At 39.9% G+C, this 14,211-nt stretch overlaps 1 protein-coding gene across 2 annotated transcripts in view; it reads right to left on the reverse strand.

Moving 5' to 3' along the window:
• SLC6A17 (solute carrier family 6 member 17) overlaps positions 1 to 14,211 on the reverse strand; it is a 450,753-nt gene that overhangs the window by 103,624 nt on the left and 332,918 nt on the right. For both annotated transcript variants that reach the window (XM_089657075.1, XM_089657076.1), the window contains exon 9: positions 6,971 to 7,163. In XM_089657075.1, the coding sequence (XP_089513201.1) occupies positions 6,971 to 7,163 (193 nt within the window). The remainder of the gene's footprint in view (positions 1 to 6,970; positions 7,164 to 14,211) is intronic.

The following is a 14,211-nucleotide window of genomic DNA, read 5'->3' on the forward strand; positions in this document are numbered from 1 at the left end:
GCACTTATGGGACTCACCATGTCACCAAGTGATACTGCAGTGCTGGTATGTAAAAGACCAGGATGTATTAGGCCGCTGGTGCTTGCCAGCTGACCAAAAAGGTAGAATGGCACTAATACTGACACTCTGCTGCATATGAGAATCATGCAATTCTAACACCTCAGCAATCTGGGAATGGGTCGGGTATGCCTGACTTTAGCAGGGACCTCTACTCGATCGTATGAGTTGTCAGGGTGCCACTGCTCTCTACATACTCTGAGGCAGATTCTGTCAGTTAGGCTTCCCCTTTGCTCTCATGTGACATAAAGAGAATCCTGTAGGACTCTTCACTAGTGTACCTATTGTTGGATATTTTGGCCACTAAATGTATAGGTACCTAGTGTGACTCACGAGAAAGAGCACCTGACTCTCAGGGACTGCTTGAACCACTACAAAAAAAAATGTACCTGCTAATGCTAGCAGGCCTGATCTTGCTAACCCTGCAGTTTTGTGTGCAATGTATCAAGTGATAGTGATCTACTGACACCACACTTGCTTAAGCATAGTGGCTAAAGCAGGTGCTGGCAAGTATCAGGGCGGATCCTGCTAATGAGGTGTTTTTTTGGGACACTATACTATTGTGAACACTGGTATAGTTCTGATCTGATCAAAGATATTGGTCAATTCATTACTAGCAAAGGAGGTTTATTATGTATGCGAGCGTGTTCCTGGCAATCAAAGGGTTAAATCTGATTAATTATGTAGTGGTGGGCAATCTGACACTATCTGGGAGGAATGCTAACTGAAGTCACCTGTGACACTAATACAGTGATCAGTACAAAATCTATACACTGTAATAATGACACTGGTGAAAAGGCAGTGAAAGGGTTAACTAGGGGGTGATCAGGGGGTTAAATGTGACTTAGCAGTGCTTTTACTGTATGTGTGTAGTGCTTTAACTCGCTTTCATCTCTCTCTTGAATGGAAAGTGCTCCAAGGAGAGAAGATTGCATCATTTCCTGTGCCCGTGTTAGCACAGGCTGAGCTCTGACTGGTTATAACCGAATCAGCAGGTCCAGGCCATACATCATTGGCCTGAAACTGGTGAGTGATTGGTGCTGTACCGAAACACAGCACCACCGGGCCAGTGGGTGCGCGTCTCCTGCACGTGAAGTGGGAGTGCGTATCACATAAATCGCGTGATTTTGCGCAGGGAGTTAAAATTTGAGAAAACCACACTATGTTTGTTATATGTTCCCTTTCACATGTCATACCTACAAATTTATTTTTTAGATACCATAGCTGACTGCAAGCATTTCTGTCCCAATAGACAGTTTTAGTCCCAATAGAAAGGCTAAGGACAGATTGAATACCTCTTATTGCATAACCATGCTGAAGGTACATTTGTACATCTTACCTTTTGCTAGAACAAACTATTCAAATTTAGTTTACATTTGATAATGAGATTACAGTACTGGCAGGGTTACAATTTCATTAAAGGCAATTTTTTTAAATTTGGAGAGGGACTGGAACTGTTGTCAGGTTTTATTGCGGTCTGTGCTCCTGTTACAGAGATTTACCCTCTCTATCAGTTAACATCAGAACAGGAATAGAGGAGAAATCGTCCAGTGGGGACACTAGTTCTGGTGACTCGGGTGATACCCTGGGATTCCCTCACTTTGGAGAAATTTCCTCTTACTTCCTGTTTTGGCTACAGGCCAGGAAGTGACGGGAAACTGACAGGGGTCATAACTCTCCCTTACGCTTTTTCCTTTTAATTACACTTTAATTAGGGCAAGTACAGCTCTCCAGCCCCCTCACAAAGAGAACTAAGTAGGATTTTTTCACTGCTGGAATTATCGGAAAAAACATCTGAAATGGTAAGCAGCAACAATTCTTAAATTTTTTTTTCTAAGTTAACAGACGTTATCCCAATTTAGCTGCAAAACACTTTAACCCAAGGGACTGTACTAAAGACAACTGTTATAGAAATAAGAGCATTTTACCATATGTTATTCCTTATAGTTGCAATGTTAAACTTCTTCCTGCCTGGCCTATAATCATATAATGATAATAAAAATAATAGTCTTCCTCCATCAAGCCTCAGGAAGCCTGTTGACTGGGTATATGGGAGTGGAGTGGGGTCATTCAGCAGCCATCTTGATGTCATGCGACAGAGAGTTGCCTGTGTTTAAAATGCTCTGTACATAGCACTGTGCGCATTGCCTTGGAAGTGTAATTTTACATACTGAATAAATGTTTTTACTGTACGGAAAGCACTAGCAGTCCCTATTCTTCTTTTATGAATGAAATAATGCTTCTTATCTGCGTGGAGGATCCGTGGAACATTGGGAACCATCTGTGGTGGAGCGAAACTGGAGCCATCCTGTTTGCAGCACATGAAGGAGGCACAAGCGCATGAGACCCTTGACTGTCAGGGTCTGGTTCGGAGATAAGCATATATTGTTTATGGGAGGTGTATGCATGAGTAGCACTGGCAATCAGTTATAGAAGATATTGGTACAGGGAGACATTGGGACATGTGGATACGTTGGTGGTAACTGTGGATAATTTGGTGAAAGATCTTACTATTTTGGACTTTATTATAATTTTATAGTGAAGGTTTGTGAATTGCGTGTCATCTTTTGCTGCAGTCAGAATTAATCGACTTAATTTGTGGGCTACCAATAAGGATTTGCAAGCACATTCGAAGGGACACTATGGGAAGGGACTTTCCGTTATAGTATATATACCATAGCTTGCGAACTCTAACTTTTCTACGGACTAAATAATATACACGGACTTGGGTTATTTTTACCAAATAAATGTAGCAGTATACATTTTGGCCTACATTTATGAAGAAAGATTATTTATTTGCAAAATACTATAACAGAAACAAAGCAAAAGATAAAAATCCCAAAAGAAAGCTCTATTTGTGTGAAAAAAATTATTAAAATTTCATTTGGGTACAGTGTTGCATGACTGAGTAATTGTCATTCAAAGTGTGGCAGTGCTGAAAGTTAAAATTGGCCTGGGCAGAAAATGGGTGAAAGAGTCCAGTACTGAGGTACTCCACCATTAAAACAACCAAACAAAAAAATTATATATATATATACAGTCAGGTCCATAAATATTGGGACATCGACAAAATTCTAACAATTTTGGCTCTATACATCACCACAATGGATTTGAAATGAAACTAACAAGATGTGCTTTAACTGCAGACTGTCAGCTTTAATTTGAGGGTATTTACATCCAAATCAGGTGAACAGTGTAGGAATTACAGTTTGCATATGTGCCTCCCACTTGTTAAGGGACCAAACGTAATGGGACAGAATAATAATCATAAATCAAACTTTCACTTTTTAATACTTGGTTGCAAATCCTTTGCAGTCTATTACAGCCTGAAGTCTGGAACGCATAGACATCACCAGACGCTGGGTTTCATCCCTGGTGATGCTCTGCCAGGCCTCTACTGCAACTGTCTTCAGTTCCTGCTTGTTCTTGGGGCATTTTCCCTTCAGTTTTGTCTTCAGCAAGTGAAATGCATGCTCAATCGGATTCAGGTCACGTGATTGACTTGGCCATTGCATAACATTCCACTTCTTTTCCTTAAAAAACTCTTTGGTTGCTTTTGCAGTATGCTTTGGGTCATTGTCCATCTGCACTGTGAAGTGGCGTCCAATGAGTTCTGAAGCATTTGGCTGAATGTGAGCGGATAATATTGCCCGAAACACTTCAGAATTCATCCTGCTGCTTTTGTCAGCAGTCACATCATCAATAAATACAAGAGAACCAGTTCCATTGGCAGCCATACATGCCCACGCCATGACACTACCACCACCATGCTTCACTGATGTGGTGGTATGCTTAGGATCATGAGCAGTTCCTTTCCTTCTCCATGCTCTTCTCTTTCCATCACTCTGGTACAAGTTGATCTTGGTCTCATCAGGATGTTGTTCCAGAACTGTGAAGGCTTTTTTAGATGTCGTTTGGCAAACTCTAATCTGGCCTTCCTGTTTTTGAGGCTCACCAATGGTTTACATCTTGCGGTGAACCCTCTGTATTCACTCTGGTGAAGTCTTCTCCTGATTGTTGACTTTGACACACATACACCTACCTCCTGGAGAATGTTCTTGATCTGGCCAACTGTTGTGCAGGGTGTTTTCTTCACCAGGGAAAGAATTCTTCGGTCATCCACCACAGTTGTTTTCCGTAGTCTTCTGGGTCTTTTTGTGTTGCTGAGCTCACCGGTGCGTTCCTTCTTTTTAAGAATGTTCCAAACAGTTGTTTTGGCCACGCCTAATGTTTTTGCTATCTCTCTGATGGGTTTGTTTTGATTTTTCAGCCTAATGATGGCTTGCTTCACTGATAGTGATAGCTCTTTGGATCTCATCTTGAGAGTTGACAGAAACAGATTCCAAATGCAAATAGCACACTTGAAATGAACTCTGGACCTTTTATCTGCTCATTGTAATTGGGATAATGAAGGAATAACACACACCTGGCCATGGAACAGCTGAGAAGCCAATTGTCCCATTACTTTTGGTCCCTTAACAAGTAGGGGGCACATATGCAAACTGTTGTAATTCCTACACCGTTCACCTGATTTGGATGTAAATACCCTCAAATTAAAGCTGACAGTCTGCAGTTAAAGCACATCTTGTTCGTTTCATTTCAAATCCATTGTGGTGGTGTATAGAGCCAAAAATGTTACAATTTTGTTGATGTCCCAATATTTATGGACCTGACTGAGTATATATATATATATATATACACACACATACAGTATATACACATACAATATATATATATATATATATATATATATATATATATATACACACATACATACAGTGGGGCAAAAAAGGAATTTAGTCAGCCACCAATTGTGCAAGTTCTCCCACTTAAAAAGATGAGAGAGGCCTGTAATTGGCATCATAGGTAGACCTCAACTATGAGAGATAAAATGAGAAATAAAATCCAGACAATCACATTGGCTGATTAGGAAAGAATTTATTTGCAAATTATGGTGGAAAATAAGTATTTGGTCACCTACAAATAAGCAAGATTTCTGGCTCTCACAGACCTGTACCTTCTTCTTTAAGAGGCTCCTCTGTCTTGCACTCATTACCTGTATCAATGGCACCTGTTTGAACTTGTTATCAGTATAAAAGACACCTGTCAACAACCTCAGTCACACTCCAAACTCCACTATGGTGAAGACCAAAGAGCTGTCGAAGGACACCAGAAACAAAATTGTAGACCTGCACCAGGCTGGGAAGACTGCATCTGCAATAGGCAAGCAGCTTGGTGTGAACAAATAAACTGTGGGAGCAATAATTAGAAAATGGAAGACATACAAGACCACTGATAATCTCCCTCTATCTGGGGCTCCACGCAAGATCTCACCCCGTGGGGTCAAAATGATCACAAGAACGGTGAGCAAAAATCCCAGGACCACACGAGGGGACCTAGTGAATGACCTGCAGAGAGCTGGGACCAACGTAACAAAGGCTACCATCAGTAACACACTACGCCGCCAGGGACTCAGATCCTGCAGTGCCAGACTTGTCCCCCTGCTTAAGCCAGTATATGTCTGGGCCCGTCTGATGTTTGCTAGAGAGCATTTGGATGATCCAGAAGAGGACTGGGAGAATGTCATATGGTCAGATGAAACCAAAATAGAACTGTTTGGTAGAAACACAGCTCGTCGTGTTTAGAGGAGAGAGAATGCTGAGTTGCATCCAAAGAACACCATACCTACTGTGAAGCATGGGGGTGGCAACATTATGCTTTGGGGCTGTTTGTCCACAAAGGGACCAGGACGACTGATCCATGTACAGGACAGAATGAATGGAGCCATGTATCGTGAGATTTTGAGTGCAAACCTCCTTCCATCAGCAAGGGCATTGAAGATGAAACGTGGCTGGGTCTTCCAACATGACAATGATCCCAAACATACCGCCCGGGCAACGAAGGAGTGGCTTCGTAAGAAGCATTTCAAGGTCCTGGAGTGCCCAGCGACAGCCCCAAAACATCACTGCTCTAGAGGAGATCTGCATGGAGGAATGGGCCAACATACCAGCAACAGTGTGTGCCAACCTTGTGAAGACTTACAGGAAACGTATGACCTCCGTCATTGCCAACAAAGGATATATAACAAAGTATTGAGATAAACTTTTGATATTGACCAAATACTTATTTTCCACCATAATTTGCAAATAAATTCTTTCCAAATCAGCCAATGTGATTGTCTGGATTTTTTTTCTCATTTTGTCTCTCATAGTTGAGGTCTACCTATGATGCCAATTACAGGCCTCTCTCATCTTTTTAAGTAGGAGAACTTGCACAATTGGTGGCTGACTAAATACTTTTTTGCCCCACTGTATATATACACACACACATATATACACAGACACACAAATACACACATATATATATATATATATATACACACACACACGTCGTGGATCATTAATTTGTGGGTGACCCAAAGCAACTCTGAAAAGAACTTTGAAACTCAAAAAGTTACACATAAATGTAAGTAGCACATAATAAAATGTGGCACTAGATCTTAAATGCAAGAAAAGATCAATTATATCCAAAATAAATGTTCCTACAGAAGAAACAGAAAGGTTATATCTTGCTTCCATAATGCATTATAAGCATTTGCATGTTCTCCCTGTGTCTGCATTAGTTTCCTCAGGTACTCCGGTTTCCTCCCACACTCCAAAGACATACTGGTAGGTTAATTGGCGCCTGTCTAAACTGGCCCTAGTATGTATATGTATGAGTGTGAGTTACGGACCTTAGATTGTACGCTCCATGAGGGTAAGGACTGATGTGAATGTACAATATATATTTAAAGCACTGCGCAAATTGACGGCGCTATATAAGTACCTGTAATAAATGATAAATAAAGGTACACTTTTTAGGTTTTCTTACCAGAAGCATTATAAAATAAAAAAGGATATTAAAAACTACTTACCAGTCAATATTTCTTTTTGTACTTTAAATGTATCAATAATAGGTGTAATAATTCCCGACATAGTGCCAATCATACTTCCTAACCCAAGATTAATCAGCATGAAGAAAAACATAACAGACCAAAATGGAGATGCAGGAAAATGAGTCATGGCTTCAGTGAATGCAATGAATGCCAATCCCGTTCCTTGTACAGCCTGTGGTAACATGACAAAAGAAAAATTTATATTTTTTTCACACTGAAATCTCAGAAATAATACTTTCATGTGCAGTACAAAAGAAAATGAAAAATATATTCAAGTGAATTATTTATGAAGGAAATGGCAACTACACATTGATTAAAGCGGTATTAAACCCAAAACCAAAAGTGTAATATATTGTAGCTTACTAATCAATAGCTGCATTTGTTTTCTTTTTTTAGGCTTAGTGGAACATACAAGTTTCACTTTCTCACTTTTGCAGAAAACAAACAGTGCTGTCAACTACTGAAGGATGATCTCACCACTTAAAAAGGATAGGTTCACTTTTTAACAAAAAATAATAAATGCACATTTTTTTGCTGGTAAGCAATGCCAATTTGTGCCCAGCAGCTCTGCCAATCAGTGCCACTTATCACTGCCCTTCAGTGCTGCCTATCAGTGCCCATCATTGCCACCTATCAGTGCCCATCAGTGCAGCCTCATCAGTGCCTTCTCATCAAAACCCATCAGTACCGCATCATCAATGCAGCCTATCAGTGCCCATCTGTGCTACCTATCAGTGCCGCTTCATACGTTTTGCTAATCAAAGCCCATCAGTACTGCCTCATCAACACAGTGCATTGATGTGAAGGAGAAAAATTACCTGTTTGCAAACTGTTATAATATAAACTAAGAAAATTTATTTTTTCAAAATTTTCTTTTTTTTTCATTTGTTTAGCAAAAAATAAAACTCTAAGTTGTGATAAAATACCACCAAAAGAAAGCTCTATTTGTGTGAAAAAAAAATGATAAAAATGTCATACGGGTACAGTGTTGCATGGCTGCGCAATTGTCAAAGTGTGAAAGTGCTGAAAGCTGAAAATTGGCCTGGGCAGGAAGGAGTTAAAAGTGGGTAAGACTTTTTCTTTTGTAGGTTTCGATTCCCCGCCATCAGGTATTATTGCTGTCTGTGTAAAGTTACAGAGATTAACTCTCTCTCTGATTGTCCTGATTACCAATGTCACTGGGAGGGAAGTAGTGGTAGCTCCAAAATCTTTCATTTCCACCAGAGCAGGAATACAGGAGAAATCTTCCTAATGCAATTCCCTCACATTGGAAATGTCCTCTTGTCTACTTCTGAATCTACAGGACAGGAAAAAATGGAAAATCTTCCTAATTAGACACAGCTGGCAGAAAACTGAAGTCAGTTTTAACCATATCAGCTCCAGAATATTAACCCCCCTTCATGGCTAGGCCATTTTTTGCTATTCGGAGCTGCGCTATTTCAACTGGTAATTGTGCAGTCATGCAAAGCTGCACCCAAACAAAATTTATATCATTTTTTCACACAAATAGAGCTTTCTGGTGGTATTTTATTTTTTGTGATATAAATGAAAAAAGACCAAAAATTTTGAAAAAAAACCCCAATATGTTCTACTTTTGATTATAAAGAAATATCCAATAACTGCAAAGTTAGTGACAAAGTCCATGGAAGATTTTACTTTTTGCCACAATTTTTTGTAAAATGACAAAAAAAGTATCTATTTATTTTTACACAGAGTTGTCACTTAAATTATATATGGCTCATGCATGCCATTGATATATGTGGAATAACACCCCAAAACACATTCTGCTACTTCTCCCGAGTATGGGGAGACCACATGTGAAAGACTTTTTGGTAGCCTAGCCAAATAAAGGCCGCCAAAATCCAATGACCACCTTTGGGCTTTCAAAGGGCATATTTCCTCAAATCACTTCCTCACTACCTATCACAGTTTTAGAGGCCCTAAAATGTCAGGCCCCCCAAATGACTCCTTTTTGGAAAGTAGACACCCGAAGGAATTTGATAAGAGGCATTGGTGAGTATTTTGCAGATATTTTTGTCACAGGGTTTTGAAAAAAAAAAAAAGGAAAAATACATTTTCGTTCTCCGTCTTCATTATCTAGAAACTCCTGGCAACAAATAAGATCTGCAAAATACTAACCATCCCCCTTAGCATATACCTTGGAGTATCTACTCTCCAAAAAGGGATCATTTGGGGGGTGCTTCTACTATCCTGGCATTTCAGGGCCAAAATTAGAAGCTTATGCCAGACATCATCCATTCTTCTAACCACTATAAGACCAAGCCTTTTCTTTTCCAATAGTTTTTATTCAAATTTTTCAAACAGAAAACATAAGACAATGATACATTTGTTTACCAAAGCATGTCAAATAGTCAAGTAAAAGGAGGAGGAGTAAGAGAGATAATGGGTTCACCCTCCAATATATTCCAGTGTCAGACCTTACCTATACTAATACATCCAACTAAAATTTTCATTCTAACAGTCTGATTCTGCAGGAGAGAGGAACAGTGTGTTCAGGGTATGTTCTCCACCAGTGAGAACATAATCATGAGTTTAACATAAATATGTAGCTCAAGCATCATCTCAGTCTCAAACCAAAGATGAAAATACCATAGACAGATCGGGGAATATTCCCTTGGTATTAGGCACAGAGCCATGTTCCAGACCGAACCACTTTTTGTTTACATGAAAAATCATTTTTTTTGCTAGAAAATTACTTTGAATCCCACAAAATTCTATATTTTTTAAAAGCAGCGGTCCTAGAGAATAATATTGTGGGTGTTGACATTTTTTTATGTCACACAGTATTTGTGTGGTGATTTTTCAAATGCAAATTTTTTGGAAAAAAACATTTTTTTGAATTCACAAAACACAATATATTGCCAAATTGTTTGCTAAAGTATAAAAGATGATGTTACGGCGAGTAAACAGATACAAAACATGACATGCTTTAAAATTGCGCACGTCTGTGCAACAGCTACAAACAACGTAAACTTTTAATATCGATAAACGATGCTTTAAAAGCCTTTACAGGTCACCAATTTATATTTACACAGGAAGTCTAGTGCTAGAGCTACTGCTCTCAGCCTGACTTTCGCGTTGATACCTCACATGCACGGTACAATCTCTTTTACATTTTTATTTTTTTCTTTATTTTTACACTGTCCCTCTCTTTTTTTTTGGATCACTTTTATTGTTACCACTGAATGTAAATATCCCCTTTGATAGCAATAGACTGTGACAGGTAAACTTTTCTAAGAAATCTGGGGTCTGTTAGACTTAAAGTACCTGATCACACCAAAAATGGCATGATCAGATGCTTTACCAATTTTAAAAAAGGCGCTGTTCATATCCGGCAAAATCAAAATGATGAAATGTTCGTAGCTTCCGGTTTCTTAGACCACAGAGATGATTGGAGCCATTCCGGTCTCTGATCTGCACTATGGTCAGCCAGCAGAACTGCCAGCTGCATTCTCTGATCCCCTGTTGGCACGGGAAAGCCCAACAGAGCTGTGGAATGTGGCAGGCGGGAAGTCCCTTCCTGCTGCTTGTAAAAGCGATCCAGCAGCTAATTAGCTGCTAGGATTGTTTTTACATGAAAGCCAACCACCAGCTGAAAAAAACAATACCAGGATGATGTCTGTAGCTGCAGGCATCATCCTGGCATAACCACTCCAGCAAGTCCAGCAATGTAGCAGTAGGTACAGTATATATGTATATATATCTACTGGTACTTATATATGGGCATATATGCAACAGCAGAGAACATGGACACATGATGAATAGGGTCTGTGGACCAATATGACCAAAAGTTTTAAATTCGGAAACCCTGATAGGTTTCCATGGAAATTGTCTGGCAAGAGCTGAATTTGGGTGAGCAGCGATGTATTGTTGTGCGTATAAATTGCTTTGGCCCACAATCAATTGATAAAATTCCATGAAAAACAGTGGAGAGGCTAAACGCTAGTGCTGGCAGTGAACAGGGCTGGTCCTGCTAATACTGCATTTTTAGGGACACTAGTATAGTTCTGTTCGTGATCAATATATTGATTCATACAAACACTATACTAGTAATGGGGTTGATCAGCGACCTATAGCATGAGTGTGATTGAAGAATTCTATATACTGACACTGTACTAATAGCGCTGGCTGGGTGACGGGGTGCTCAAAGTGTTAATAGGGGCAATCAAAGGGTTAAATGTGCTAATCTAATGTGTGTGTGTAAAATGTAGTGCTTTTACTCGGAGCGGTGTTCTCACTTCTCTCCCTGGACCGACAGGTGGGGGGTGCATTCACACCCCAAAATAGGAAGTGATGCAAGACTATGTCGCTTTTCCAAGAGCTGCTGCTTGCCCGCAAAATGCGGGTAAGCGGTTGGCAAGTAGTTAGAGAATTTTTTTTTTTTTAAATACTTTTATCAGAATAGTACAATGTTACCATAATAACATTGCACTAACGTGTGTGTGTGTGTAAAATGTAGTGCAGTTACATACAATGGGTTGTGTGGACTGACGGGGGCAGTGGGGGGTGTATGCATGCACACATGGAAACAGAAAGCAATGTCCTTCAAGTGCTAGAACTACTGCTCTCCACCCTTGTATGTCACTTTGCTCAGAGCCGCCGCTCACCCGCAGCAGATGGACGGGGTTGGCAAGTAGTTAAAAAATGAAGAACAAAAAGTAGAAAAAAAATCTCTCAGTGTTTTTTTTTTTTTACACTTTTCTTTTTTAAAAAATAAATAAATAAATACTTTCATCAGAGTAGTGCAATGTTACCACAGTAACATTGTACTACTCTGGGATGGTGATCGGGGATTTTTTTTTTTACACTTTGCATTGCATAAAGATTATTGCTCTGCAATGCAATGCTCGTTTTGTACTGTCATTACAGTTCAAAATAATAGTGATCTGTGACTGGCTCCAGCTGGCCACATGGTACAGGGAGCTGTGGGCCAAATCACAGCTCACCAGGAAGAGAAGCAAAGCTGTTAATTAGACTGATTCCAATAGGTTTGCTAGCATATTTGCTAGTACATACCGGTACATCGCTTTGCCTTTGCCTGTAGCTGCCGTCCGTCTGCAGTACATTATGGGCGGGCAGTTTAGCGGGCACTTTAAGTGGTTAAGTCACCATATCCACAAAAAATACTCTCAATGGGGGTTCTCTCACTCCTCTGAGACTTACAAATTCCCTCAGTTTCATGGACTTGCCTAGCTGACACGGCCATCTCAGTCTCCCAGAATTTCTCTTAGTCTCCCAGACTCACATAGCCACCCCAACTTAAAATAGTGACAGCAAATGGGGGTAGAAGATCCCCCGCTTGCTGTCACTAGAGCTAACAAAGTGGGCAGCAGCTGCAGGAGTGGGAACATGTTACATGTAGTAAATAGATACCTAACATCTCACACTTTAAAATTGCATACGCATGTGGAACAGCAACAAACTATGGTACGTAAAAGACTCAATAACCAACACTTTAAAAGTCTTTACAAGGTACCAGTTTGGAGTTACACAAGAGGTCTGGTGCAAGAACTATCGCTTTCTGACATACACGGTGATACCTCACGTTGTGGTGTGATCACGGTTAACATCGCGTGCAGGACTTAAGTATGCATTTGAATTTGTGAGTGGGCAATAGTCACCATTTCTGCAGCCAGTGACATCACTGCCAATGCGCACTGCACTCTGAATTGATGGCATAATGAGAATGCCGTTCATTCAGAGCACTTTGCCATAATTGTGGTTCCCATGTACATGCACAGGAGTAACGTCATTGACTCCGCACAATGAGCAGCAGCAATACTGATCACATGCCTTCTGCCAACTGTAAAAGTGATCCATCAGCCTCTCAGAAAACTTTTACCATGTACAGAAGAGCCGGGGATAAAAATTGATACAGCGATCGTAGCTGCAGCAGCAGTGATGACCAAGATATCATCCTTCCCATCCAAGGACATTATATATACAGTTGTGTTCAAAATAATAGCAGTCAGACATCACTAACCTGATCAATCACTGTCTTAGTAGAAATTATATTTCTACATGGCAAATAATTTACTAGCAGGTGTAGTAGAGTAATAGAAATCCAACAGACCCAACAATCATGACATGCATGCTGCTGATTCTGTGTAATTGAATCACTAATTGAAAGGGGCATGTTCAAAATAATAGCAGTGTGGAGTTCTATTAGTGAGGTCATTCATTCTTTGAAAAACAGGTGGCAATTACACTGTTCAACAAATTTTTTTGCCAGTTTTGGAAACAAAAGGATCCATTTCTTAATGAATTTCACATTCTGAGTTCAAATATAACAATGAAATTTGTCAATTGGCTCTAGTTTTTCTGTAAACGGAAAGTTTTCTACTATAGGCGTAATGACTACATAATGCACAATAATAATATAGATAGATGTCTTTCCACAAATATAAAGCAAGTGATATTGACTACATAACAAAGCCTACATGGCATAATATATTGCATAGGATTACCAAGAAAAATTATAGCCATAAGCTAAGTTGAATCATTTTAATACTTAGGATTCTCACTAGTTTTGTCTTCAGTTTGTGTCGGTTTTGCTTCTCTTGGCTTTTCTCTTGTATTCGAGGAAAGGGCTATCTCTTACAACTGCACGTGACTACACGCTTCAGGTTCTTCCTCACTTGACTCAACCACGAAGGATTCTGGTGCTTTAGGAATTGGTAGCCCCTCTCCATGAGGAACTGGACGTATTGCCGATGGAATATTTGGATAGTGCACAGATAACTTTTTCTTCTTATTTAGCCCTTTTACAATTGGAGGCACCATACAAAAGTAACAATTACTAACATGATCTGTTGGCTCTCTCCAAATCATTGGCACAGCGAAAGGCATAGATGCCTTTTTTCCATTCAACCATTGCTCCAGTGCCGTCCCACAAGAATTGCAGCATATATGTGGTGCCCAGCTCTTGTCCTGGTCTCCTATCTTGCAGCCAAAATACAAGTTGTAGGCTTTCTTAATCATTCCTGTTATCCTCCTTTTTTGTGAGATAAACGTTATTTCACCGCAGATATAGCAGAATTTATCTGCTTTATTCACACAAGTTCGAGGCATTACTGAGTAGCCTATATAAGCATAAAACGAAATGTAAAGACGCTGTCGAACTACAATCAGCTACAGATACTGCAGCTTTTATGCAGTGAAGTGATGCAATTAAAGGCTAATATTGCATCATCTCAGTA

The sequence above is a fragment of the Staurois parvus genome, unplaced genomic scaffold (genome assembly GCF_062004578.1).
Source record: "Staurois parvus isolate SC_StPar_1 unplaced genomic scaffold, SC_StPar_1.0 ptg000961l, whole genome shotgun sequence".
In the NCBI taxonomy this organism is placed as follows: domain Eukaryota; kingdom Metazoa; phylum Chordata; class Amphibia; order Anura; family Ranidae; genus Staurois; species Staurois parvus.